This window comes from Hemicordylus capensis, chromosome 3 (assembly GCF_027244095.1).
Source record: "Hemicordylus capensis ecotype Gifberg chromosome 3, rHemCap1.1.pri, whole genome shotgun sequence".
Lineage (NCBI taxonomy): Eukaryota > Metazoa > Chordata > Lepidosauria > Squamata > Cordylidae > Hemicordylus > Hemicordylus capensis.
This window is the reverse complement of record NC_069659.1, coordinates 38,850,688-38,863,458: the sequence shown is the minus strand read 5'-3', so window position 1 is coordinate 38,863,458 and position 12,771 is coordinate 38,850,688. Positions and strand designations below refer to the sequence as shown.

At 41.2% G+C, this 12,771-nt stretch overlaps 1 protein-coding gene across 13 annotated transcripts in view; it reads right to left on the bottom strand.

Moving 5' to 3' along the window:
* The window catches only part of PAN3 (poly(A) specific ribonuclease subunit PAN3), a 111,540-nt gene that overhangs the window by 68,330 nt on the left and 30,439 nt on the right, over nt 1-12,771 (bottom strand). For 11 of the 13 annotated variants that reach the window (XR_008318811.1, XM_053305715.1, XM_053305717.1 and 8 more), the window contains exons 3-4: nt 5,253-5,319; nt 2,095-2,165 (exon numbers count right to left, since the gene is read on the bottom strand). The exons of 1 other annotated variant lie outside the window; for it this stretch is intronic. Coding sequence is in view for 11 of the 12 variants with exons in the window: in XM_053305715.1 (XP_053161690.1) it covers nt 2,095-2,165; nt 5,253-5,319 (138 nt within the window). In the remaining variant the exon portion in view is untranslated. Of the gene's footprint in view, nt 1-2,094; nt 2,166-5,252; nt 5,320-9,191; nt 9,245-12,771 lie in introns of those variants that run through there. One more of the 13 variants, XM_053305718.1, reaches the window with a different exon arrangement.

The window sequence follows — 12,771 nt, the reverse complement described above, 5'->3', positions numbered from 1 at the left end:
GAACAAAACAAACCCCAGTTCAATCGAAACATTTTGAGATTTTGAGCACCATTTTGGAGGCTATTTCCCCTTTGCTGATTGGTTTTCTGGCACTAGCTTCTGATTGGCTTGCAGTCTCCTTGCTTCTTGGTTGGCTTGTTATAAATCAAGCATTGTCTTGAGCAACTGTGCCCCCATTGGCTGGAGGGAGGGAGGGAGGAGGGAACACAAAAGGAGGGAGTTTCAAAGTGTATTCAAAGGGACTGGAAGGCAGAGAATGCCCTTATAGTGTGCCTCTCTTTAAGAGGATACACTAGGAGGAGAGGAATGAATCAATCAAGGAAGATTTGATTTTGTTTTTTCTTTTCTCAGCACCGAGTATAATATGCTGTGCTATTGCTGCTATAACCATCTGGTTTTACTGGATCTCAGATTGACAAAGGCAGAACTTGGGTGCCTTCCTTCCTTGAGTTGCAGTTTGGATTGTTTGTGTGATAGTGTTGTGGCAAGAAATGGACAGTGACAGGTAGGTGTGTGTGTGTGTAATACTGTACTTCTTGGTGGTTGCTCTGATGAGCTGCATGTCTGGCCTTGAGACTAGCTTGTGCTTCACTCACTGCTCTAGTCAGATCTGCAATCTGCATTGCAAGATGAACTCAGTCAAAGTGTGGCTGAAGTTGCTCTAGTTGCGTTTATGGCTATGTTTCCTGCTAAGGGTGCTGCTGTGGCAATGCTAGGAAGCAAGGAGACATAATTATGCATGAGAGAGCAACTTGTGCCAATGATGTTACTACAGTGCAGACACTGTGGTTAGCAGTGCATTCTGGGTCAGTGATTATTTCTGGGCCAATTTTGGACTGTGTATGATATCCGTGTTGGGAGGGACAGATTCCTTTTTTTTATGCGCTTCTGCAGTGGTTTTCAAGACAAGGGTTGCAAAATGCACTGCAAACTGCAATGCAAAACTTGTGTGCGTGCACTCTGTGAGTACAGCAGCTTGTTCTAGCCATAATGAACAATGGGGAAACTAAAAAAAAAAAAACATTGTCTCCCATGGGTAGCTCTAGGGCAGGCATCCCCAAACTGCGGCCCTCCAGATGTTGTTAAACTACAACTTCTAGCATACCCAGCCACAAAAAATTGTGTCTAGGGATGCTGGGAGTTGTAGTTCAGCAATGTCTGGAGGGCTGCAGTTTGGGGATGCCTGCTCTAGGGACAAATTGGATTGTGTGGTAGGGCATGATGGGTGTTACCTACCACGCAACCCACAAAATAAATTGGCAAGTGGACAATTTTTAACCTTTCCCCCAAATCCCCATAAGTTCAAGCTTGAAGCAAAACAAAATCTGTTTCATGCACATCCCTAAAGTGCCAAATTAATTTGGTTGTCCTATTTAGATATAGGCTATCTGACAAATAATGTCAATAAAAGGACATTACTACACAAACATTTCAAATCTGATGGGTATTACAAGCAAAGAAAAATCAAAGCTAATTAGAAAATATATTATATGATGTTACAAAAAAACCCTTGAGTTTGCAAAGCACTGCTCTGTCAAATTCCAGGCTTTGAGCAGATAGATACGCAAAAAAGGCGGGGGGGGGGAGAGAAACAAGTAAATAGAACTATCTTGAAGTTACCTGAAGTGTCATAACAGAGTTCTGTATTAAGCAAAAACACAAACTCCAGCATATAGCTTACAGATTGTTAAATACTGGGTGTTAATTGGACTATTGAAAAGTCTTCTACACAAAGAGTGAGTTTATCAGGAATTCTTCGGGAGGAGAGGTTCTGGACCCCTATTTCAAGGTGACCACACCACAACTGTCTAGTACCACAGGGTGAAAAGTCACCTCCTGAATTTTTGTAGGAAGCAAGACATGAAGTGCAGAGAGCTAATCTGTTACAAGCAGTTGTGAAAAAAATTAAATACATTCCCAGAAACATTAGATGTTGCTATGCATACTAAATATTACCTTACAAGCTGGCAGTTTCCATATATAAAGAATGGTTCTAAAGCCACGTTTTGTAGACTAATTTTGTGAATGCTGCTTTATGCGTCAATGTTGCATAGACATATAAGTTGCATAAACATACAGATTGGCAATACCTACCTTCCTCCTTTGAGATAAGCTGAGGGCAGCAAAGTCATTAAACAAGGACGAAGCAGGTGAAGTTAGAGGATCTGCAGGAGGTTTTTTTAAAAAAACAAAACACAAAAACACAAATATATATATACATACTTTAAACAACATTTAGGGGGGAAATCTTTAAATATTTTCATTTTAATGTTTTGAAGTCTACATGCTACAGGCAAGAACCAGAAAGCTACTGGAGGGTTCACCTAAGGAGGTTCACCTGAGGCATGCTCAGGGGAATGTTTTACTTTTTGCTTTTGACAGGTGAACCTAATGTTATATCAAACTGCAACATTTTCCAAGTTTCAAAAGCAGTTTGTTATGTAGCATTTGGGTCTCCTGCTTTGATAAAACTCGATCTAGAAGCTTGTAGTAACATTCTTTCAATCCTGGCCTATGAAGTTTACAACTAGTACACACATCTCCGTGGATATATCAGAAGCATCTTTCAAAAGTTATTATCACTGTAATATTTTAAAACCCTTAAAACTATATGAAAGTATCTTCTGCAAAAGCTAGGAGAGAAAGTAAAGTAAGAGTAGAAATAAATGGACTATAGTTTAGTAGATTATATTAGCACTGAAAGACAAAGCTGCCTCAATTTAACTCAAGTTTGTTGAAGTCAAACGCCAATGAAATCAGCAAGCTAGCATTGGCCAATTTTAGCAGGATCGCAAGAAGTGGTGCACATTTTGTACAGGCCTATGACAGTTTTTCCATTTGGCCCATGCTGCTGTGGGCATCTAAGGAAATGCCAGCGGTCTTTCACAAATACTTAGAACAGCACGATCACACTTGTCCAACTCTACTTCCATTGGAAATAATGAAAGTCAACAATGATGGTGCAAATGCCATCACACTGTTTTAAGTATTTGTTCAAGACTACCACCAGTATTTCTTTAGATGCTCACAGCAGCATGGGCTGAACGGAAATGCCAGCAGAGGCCTGTGCAACACATGGGCCAGTATATTTAGGATGATGACATTTCTATCAACTAATACGTATGCATTCAGAGTTGTGAGCTCCCTGTGATTTTCTGTCATCTTCATGATTTAGAATAAACGTATACAGATTCTCAGTTTCAGGTCTAGCCAAACTTCCTCTGGGGCTTGAGGCAGCTTTATGAGCCACCAACCCCTGAACTATCCCTATGCTGTATACAATGTATGCCAAGTGTCAAATTCTCCCTTCCCTCCTTCTAGTCCTTCCAATGATTACCTTTCCTCTCCTTGCTCATCCTACCCTCAACTTTTGCTACGAGCAAAATGCACCAAAGCAAGTACATAAAATGGGTGTGGTTGCAGTCACACTGTAAATGCAAACAATTTCCCAGATACATAAGAACATAGGAAACTGCCATATACTGAGTCAGACCATTGGTCCATCTAGCTCAGCATTGTCTTCACAGACTGGCAGTGCCTTCTCCAAGGTTGTAGGCAGGTGTCTCTCTCAGCCCTATCTTGGGAGGGAACGTGGAACCTTCTGCATGTAAGCATGCAGGTGCTCTTCCTAGAGTGGCCCCATCCCTTAAGGGGAATATCTTAATGCTCACATGTAATCTCCCATTCATATGCAACCAGGGTAGACCCTGCTTAGCAAAGGGGACAAGTCATGCTTGCTACCACAAGACCAGCTCTCTCTCCCTTACATGTATCAGGATGAGGACTATCTTTACAGAAAAACCAGCACAAGCCATACCTGAACAATCACACAGATTGGGTATGTTGAGTCTTGTTTGGGGGTAGGACCCTCCTTACCCAACTCCCTTCCTGCTATGTTTCAAACACTCACATTCCTCCTTAGAGACAGTCTCCAAGGGAGAAGCATGCTGTGAAGCTTGGAGGATTCAATACACTCCTCAGACTCTGCTTTGCCCATCAGCCATATTCCCAGAAGGGTATTGGCAGCAGCCCCACCCATGGCGATAACATATGGAGAAGACACACGGAGAATAGGGCAACCTTCTACCTAGGTTCAACCATCGCTCTCCTCCAGTTTCTCCTCCCAGTCTGTCCTTTGACAAGGCAGAGGGCAGGAACAGAGACAGAAATTTCCTGCTGCTCTGTTCCCATCCTCTGCATTAGTGCAGAAGAAGGAACAGCAGTGCAAGACAGCCCCCACCCTCCCCTCCCCACCAGCTCTCCTCTTCTGTCTAGTACGGTAAGCCACCACACTTTTTTTGTGGGGTTTTATATTGGGAACAGAGGGGCAGGAAGTTTCTGCTGCTTCTTTCCTGCCCACTGCCTTCTGAAAAGGTAGGGTGGGAAGAGCAGCAGGAGACATGAGTTCATGACCGTCACCAGGTAAAGGTGGGGCAAAGAGGCCACATGTGGTGAGGTGGTCAGCGGCACTTGTTAACCCTGAACCTGTGTCAATCAGCCAGCTGAGGTGGCCACCTTATTAAGTTGGCCCTGCACATCTTCCTTGCTTGCTTATAAAGATATTCCCCCATGGTCAGTGAGATACAATAGGAAATCACTAGAAAAAGACAATATGTAAATTCCATTTACCTTACCCTAACTTAAATGTAAAGGTTTACTGTAGACAGCTACTTCAGTTCATATTATAGGTGCAGCACTTCAGCAAACTGCATGAGAGTCCATGACATGACATCTACATAGCTAGCCTTGCAAACTATTTAAATGAAACATTCAAAATATAGAGGAAGAGTACTAAACCCATTGTGACTTCCAATGTTAAAGGTGAATTTGACAAATTCCTAGAAAAGATGGCTCACTTGTGAAATGAAGTCATTTTACTTCATGGTCTCTAAACAGTAAGCATAAAGTTAGAATCTATTCTCCTCATGACTATCTCAGTTTGTGGTATTAGCAATTCCTGTGGGCATCCCCAATCCCTTAAGTGCACCTAAAATAACTACTCCTTGGTTCCTGGCCAAACGTTCATCCCAGATTTTCTTGCTTTATACTGTTCTAGCCTGTCCGTTTTAATAATGTACAAGTTGCAGAGAAATCTATAGATAGCAAGCTACAAACGAAAAGAAAAGGGGGGGGGAGAGAAAAGTAAGAACAGCATAAATGGAAAGTTTAGCATATTTTAAATCATGTTAAAGAGCTTGCTCCCCCCGCCCCTTTTTAAAAGACTAGCTTAAATAGATTTAAACATTTCTTACCATGGCCCACATACGGCTTGGCACTGTCATTGAGAAGGCTAGGGGAACTGCTGCTATTTGTCATCCTCTGCAGAAGGTGAAAAACAGAATTTTGTGTGTGTATGTGTATGAAATAAAATCTTTTTTAAATGTATACCCCACTTTTCTCCCTGATGATTCAAGGTAGCTTACAGCAATACTAAAACAGATCAATAAAATTACAAAAATCGCACTGCAATGACAAGAGTAAAAACACTCAAAACAAATTTTCACAGCATTTTGTTTAAGATATGTCAGGAAAAATATGTCAAAAGGGAACATTTGTGCACAATGCTGCTAGGGAGTGTGCCAGCTGAATCTCCCAAGGGAAGGAATTCCAGTTGGGGACAACCATCAAAGCAGCCCTGTCCTGCATAACCTGCAAATGTACTTCAGAAGATCACATCCAGGAGGAACTCCCATTTCTTGTTTTAGTCCAATATTGATAGAATTCTAGCAAATTATTTATTTGTTTGTTTGATTTATACACTGCCCTTCCAAAAATGGCTCAGGGCAGTTTACATCAAAAGCAATACTTGTAACAAGATGATGTTATCTGAAGTTTCTGTTCTCTAAGGACAAGCAAATTGGCAAGGGTTCAGATGAAAGGTTCTGGGGGAAATCAGGTAACCGTAAACCATTTACTGTGAGAACTATTTCACTATGGAAGTCCCGTAACAGTATCAGGGGTGTAGTGGGGGGTGGGGGACACGCAGCGCCAGAACTTCTTGGCTTCTCTGGGTGTTGGGGTGGGCATGACCATGGGGGCTGTCATGGAGAGCACCTGCACTTCTGAATTCACAACTACATCACTGAGCATTATATTAAGCTGACACAGGTGTTTTTTAAAAATAAAGTACATACAAATGTTAGAACACCATGTTCCAGTATTAGCGAAAACCCAAAGGCTATAATTCTAGCATTAGCTAACAGTTTCCAAGTATGCGCTATGGACTGCTTGCTCACACTCAAAGTCATATTTCCCTTTATCTTCTTTTACCCTTCACCTACTAGTAAAGAAACAAGTTTTGGGCAGTATATAAATATGCTAAATAAATAAAATTTAAGTGTTTAGAAAAGTCAGGCGTGAAACACACTCCAGCTGCCTATAGAAAAAGCTTAACTACCCTTAAAATAAGTGCCACTGTTTTCAGTGGAGTGCTGGGCCTCTGGAAAAGCACGCAGGTAGCAACATTCTGTGTTTCTTATTGCCAACCGCTTTCCTTTTCACAATGCTCACTTCAACCAGCAACATCTGCTAGCTGACTAAGGAACTCCATCCCTAATACTCCAAGCCACAGGGGGTAGTGGGGGAACACCATGACACAAACCCCAAACTGTCACCAACAGCCAAAGGAAATTCCAGGGAGGCCAGAAAAATAAGTGCAGAGGAGGATAAGAGGACTACTCCAGGCACAAAGAAAGAGAAGAAGGCAAGGAGACTAACATAGGTGGAGAGGGAGAAAGGAGACACGTAAAACCAAATACTGCTTCCCACCGTTCTGCCTGTCATTTTAGATGGTCTTTAGCTAGTTTATTATAATTTTCACTGGTCCTAATAAAAGGTTTTACAAAAATGATTATTTTTAAAGTGGAAGAATCCATCATGTGTGTAACATCTGACAACATTCAGACTGAAAGAGCTTTAATCCTAAAACAATTTTAGACACAATTGATATGATGATAAGTGTGCTCTGGAACACACTTCCTGCTGAAATAAGAGCCTCCACATCTCTTACAACTTTTTAAAAGGCAGTCAAGATGCATTTGTTCAACCAAGCTTTTAATTAGATATTGTTTTAATTGTGTTTTTAAAAGTTTTAACATTTTAAATTTTTATAACGTTTTAATCTTTTTATCTGTTTCTGTTGTTTTGTTGTGAACCACCAGGAGACTTGAGTTTTGGGTGGTATATAAGTGTTGTAAATAAAATAAAATAAATAAATGTAAATTAGGGGGTGGAGGGAACAGATGTTTTCCCATGAAGCCATTAACACCACAAAGAATGATAAAACATCCTGTGAAGAGATTTCCTACAAATCAGATAATTCCCACTCAAATAGTCTGTATGAGCTCCTGGGCTGTGAAATGTACTCCCTATAAACATTTGTGCTTTTAACATCTTTACCAGCCTTCAAAAGAAACAAGACATTTTTTTAAGTCTGGCTTTTAGTAATTTTTGAATGTTTTGAATTGTTCTAAACTGCTGTTTTAACAGTTTGTTTTATTTTGTCTTTATTGTATCTATTTTTGTGAATGGCCTAGAGCAGGCCTGCTTAATTTAGGCCCCACCCAACTGTTTTTGGACTAGAACTCCCAAAATCCCTGGCCACAGTAGCCAATAGCCAGGGATTATGGGAGTTGTAGGCCAACATCTGCAGGAGAGCCGAAGTTGAGCAGGTCTGGCCTAGAGTCTTTGGAGTTTTAAACACACAAACACCCTTTTCAGAACCATGGAAATTCAAGTGTTTAAAAAAACCAAAACCCTGCTGATTTAAGACCCGAGTTCAGGTTAATGCCTTAACAGTTGTGCCCCTTGATCAGTAATGATGTGCAATGTCACAAATTGTGCTCATTTACAACTTGCCCTCCATACACCCACACTTTTCCTTGATCTTTGACCCAAATCAAGATGGGGAGGATGGAGTATCTGGCACCCCACATTGTCCTGGTCCTGTACTGCCTTATCAAGTATCTGTATCGCAAGAGTAATTCTCCTGTGAGTTGACCGATGACTGAATGTCGTTTACTTCATTAGCTTGCAAGACCAGGACATGTGTCATCCTTGCTGGTGCCAGGCAATCCATCCCGCCCATCTTGATTTGGGCCTCAAAGACCAAGGAAAAGTGTGGGTGCATGGAGGAAAAGTTGTAAATGTGCACAATTTGTGTCATAACTGATCAAAGGGCACACATGTTGAGGCATCAGCCTTAGGTTCCAATTCCCCAGCTTTGTGGAGCTTGAGTCATATTGAGATAGCCTTAACTCTGGTCTTAGAGCAGCAGAGTTTCCCCCACTCAGTGAATAATTAATCTATGGAATTCTCCGCTACAGGATAGTGATAGCCACTAGCTTGGATGGCTTTAAAGGGGGCTTAGAACTGTCTTCCATGAATTTGTCTATCAATGGCTACTCGTCCCGATGGCTATAGGCCACCTCTCCAGCCTCAGAGGCAAGGTGCCTCTAGATACCAGTTGCAGGGGAGCAACAGTAGGAGAGAGGACATGCCCTCACTTCTTGCTTGTGGGCTTCTTAGAGACATCTGATGGGCCACTGTGTGAAACAGGGTGCTAGACTAGATGGGCCTTGGGCCTGATCCAGCAGGGCTGTTACAGCCATTGAACTGCATATTATCATTATTATTGTTATTATTATTATTTCACTTGATAACAAAAAACTGAACAAAGTTACATTACATTTACCTATGCAAGATTTAAAAATCTGAAGTGCCAATTCTTAAATAGAAAATGGGGGAGGAGGGAATCTCCATGAAGGATAATTATGTCACAGAATACATTATCATCCTACTTATATGGATAGATTTCTACTCAGTGAGAGACTGTGTACCCTCAACTTAATCTCACTGGGTAAAATTTATGACCCAGCGCAACACCAGGTTAATCTGTATCCCAGATCTCTCCAAATCCATTATTTGTGAAAAAGAGGTGTGGGTAGCAGGTTAAAAGCCAAACAAAGATTTGTGCTGGGGCATTTACTGTCTAGCCTAGAGGAGTGGTAAACCAATGTCACTCCCATCTCATACCAGAAAGAAAAGTGCAAACAACGTTAGGGATTCCAGTGAAACTCTACATTTAGGTTTTTTAAAGCGTTTAAATGTATGGTTTTAGCTCCAGGTATTGGACTCTTCCACTTAGTGCTCACAAGTTAGAACATACTGTCAAAACTGGACAATATACAAACCCTTTTCTTGACTTTCACACAGACATCACTATATTCCATGTTCATCCTTCTGAATTTCCTTGATTCAGTAGGCAACACACTGTTGCTATGGATCCGAATAGGTCATAATAGTCTATTTAAATTTCAGAGCAAAGACTGAAACCTGGACAAACGGTCATCATTTAGGTCCTATAGAGAACCACTACAGCATTTAAGGGTCCTGCTTCCTCATAGCTAGCTTTCCTAAATATGTGGCTTTGAAAACAGAGTACTGACTTGCTCATTCTCAAATCCATAACTCTTCTGCAGGGCTCTGTGTATTCTGCAATTCTTCAGAAGGATATTATCTCTGCTTTCATTTTTTAAGAAGTATAAAAGCAAATTTCTAGTTCCTTTAGCTCAAACATCTTTTCCGAAGCTGCTTCTAGGCTGTGGAACGCACTCCCTGCTGAATCAGGCCCAAGGCCCGTCTAGTCCAGCATCCTGTTTCACACAGTGGCCCACCAGATGCCTCTGGAAGCCCAAAGGTAGGAGTTGAGGGCATGCTCTCCCTCCTGCTGCTACTCCCCTGCAACTGGTACTCAGAGGCATCCTGCCTTTGAGGCTGGATGTGGCCTATAGCCCTCTGACTAGCAGCCGTTGATAGACCACTCCTCCATGAAGTTATCCAAATCCCTCTTAAAGCCATCCAGTTTGTTGGTTGTCACCACACCTTGTGGCAGAGAATTCCACAAAGCTGATTATGCATTGTGTGAAAAAGTACTTCTGTTTGTTGGTCCTAAGTTTTCTGACAATCAATTTCATAGGAATGACCCCTGGTTCTAGTGTTATGTGAGAGGGAGAAGAATTTCCCTCTATATACTTGATTTTATAGACCTTTATCATGTATCCCGGCAGTCGTCTTTTCTAAACTAAATAGCCCCAGGTGTTGTAACCTTGCCTCATAAGAAAGGTGTTCTAGGCCCCTGGTCATCTTGGCTGCCCACTTCTGCACCTTTTCCAGTTCTAAAATGTACCTTTTTTAGATGTGGTGACCAGAATTGTATACAGTACTCCAGGTGTGTCCGCACCAGAGTTTTGTATAAGGGCATTATAATATTAGCAGTTTTATTATGAATCCCCTTTGATCCCTAGCATGAAACTGGCCTTTTTCACAGCTGCCGCACATTGATTTGACACTTTCAATGAGCTGTCCATCATGACCCCAAGATCCCTCTCCTGGTCAGTCTTCAACAGCTCAGATTCCATCAGCGCATACCTGAAGTTGAGGTCTTTCATCCCAATGTGCATCACTTTACACTTGCCAACACTGAACTGCATTTGCCATTTTGTCATCCATTCACCCAGTTTGGAGAGATCCTTTTGGAGCTCCTCACAATCTGTTTTGGATTTCACTACCTGAAAGAGTTTGGTATCATCTGCAAGTCTGGCCACCTTTCTGCTTACCCCTACTTCTAGATCATTTATGAATAAATTAAAGAGTACCGGTCCCAGTGCAGATAGCTGGGGGACCCCACTTCTTACTTCCCTCCATTGTGAAAACTCTCCATTTATACCTACCCTCTGTTTCCTGTCTTTCAACCAGTTAGCAATCCACACATGTACTTGTCCCCTTATCCCATGACTTTAAGTTCTCAGGAGTCTTTGATGAGGAACTTTGTTGAAAGCTTTTTGGAATTCCAGGTATACGATGTAAACTGGATTACCTTTATTCACATACTTGTTGACATTCTCAAAGAACTCCAAAAGGTTTGAGAGGCAAAATTTATCTTTGCAGAAGCCATGCTGGTTCTATCCCAGCAGGGCCTGTTCTTCTATGTGCTTTACAATTTTATCCTTGAGGTTGCTTTCCATCCATTTGCCTGGAACGAACGTTAAGCTAACTGGTCTCTAATTTCATAATCCAATTTCAAAATCCATAGCTTGGGTTCATTGCTGGCCTTCAAGAGTGCCCTTAAAATGTATTTGTTTGGTCTGGACTTCAAAGTTTTTAAACTGTTCTTAAATGTTAACTGTTTTTAAATGGTTTTAAATTGTTTTTATATTGTCTTTAGCCATATTTTAAATGACTTTTTGTTGTTGTTGTGCACCACCAAGAGCCTTAGGATGGAGCAGTATAAAAATGTAATAAAATAAATAAATAGGCTTGATCCCAATTAATCCAGAAGAGAAAATGGAATGGGAGTTGCAGTGGTGAGGGGGTAGAGTTCCAGTGTGCAAGATTTGCCCCTCTCCATGAGTAGCAGAATTGTTCAAAATAAGCAATGTACACAAATTAATTAATTTGCACAAGTTAATACAGATTGCAAAATGCAAACTTTTTGGTGCAGAATTGTGAGTATTTAAGAGAATGTCCATGATGTAAACAGTGTGAGCTGGATCAATCACTTTGGTTTTCATGGACTTTGTATTTCTCTGTAGGGGCCACTTTTATGGACTAGAAAGAATACTCAACTGGCCCTGCCTGTTCTATTTAAATGCTTAACTTTGCAATGGCAATGTGGCCAACTGCTGTCAGCTTAACCTTCTAGCTAGTGTGTCGCAGTATCATTAGGTGGCCGAAACAGTTCTTCCTCGACTTGGGAAGACTTCCTGCAATTAAGAAAGCCACAATTCGAGACTAGAACTTCTGTTCTGGGATTGACACCCCTAATGGGAGTATACAGCTTGTCACTAAAGTCAGTGTCCTTATAGGAGGAATGGAAAAGAACCAACAAAATGACAATCATTTAAAAAGGGGGCTGGGGAGAAAGCAGTGGGAAATGACAATCCAGTAAACTGAATGTGTGTTCCAAATAAACTGGTAGCAAACATTACTAAATATATAATTAAGCGTAAAGAAGAACAAGCCTTGAGGAGGAATAATCAACTTAGCTTCTCTACGAAGGAAAATCTTGCCCCAGCAACCTTTTTTTTTTTTTTGCTTCCTAGAGTTTTCCTAGAAATTGCCATTTTGACTTCAAGAGTTTTTGATGAAGATCTTCAAGTAAACTTACTAGTTAGAGCAGGGTTTCTCAACGTGTGGGTCCCCAGATGTAATTGGACTTCAACTCCCATAATTCCCAACCAAAGGCCACTGGGGCTGAGGATTATGGGAGTTGAAGTCCAATAACATCTGGGGACCCACACGTTGAGAAACCCTGAGTTAGAGAATAAAAAAAAGGTTCTCTTATGAATTCATAACTGAACAGGAAGTAGAGAGTAGGAGTAAATGAACAGCTCTCACAACAAAGGAAAGCGAGCAGTGGGGTCCCCCAACGAGCTATACTGAGACTAGTGCTGACATGCTAATAAATTCAGGCATTAGCAGACCAAGCTTGTGAATGAAACCAGATTATTTAGGATGGTGAAAACCCAAGCAGACTAGAAAGCACTCTGAAGGGCTCTCTCTGCACTAGGTAAGTGGGCACCAAATGGAAAAATGAAGTTCAGTGTAAAAATGTAAAGTGATATTCAATGGAGCAAAAAAAAAAATCCTAGTTTCACATATACATGGATGGGGGTCCAAACTGACAGCAACTAACCAGGAAAGATCTTAGGGTTGTGGTAGATCACTCAAGAACAATGTCAACTTTGAAAGCAGCATAATTTTTAAAAAGAG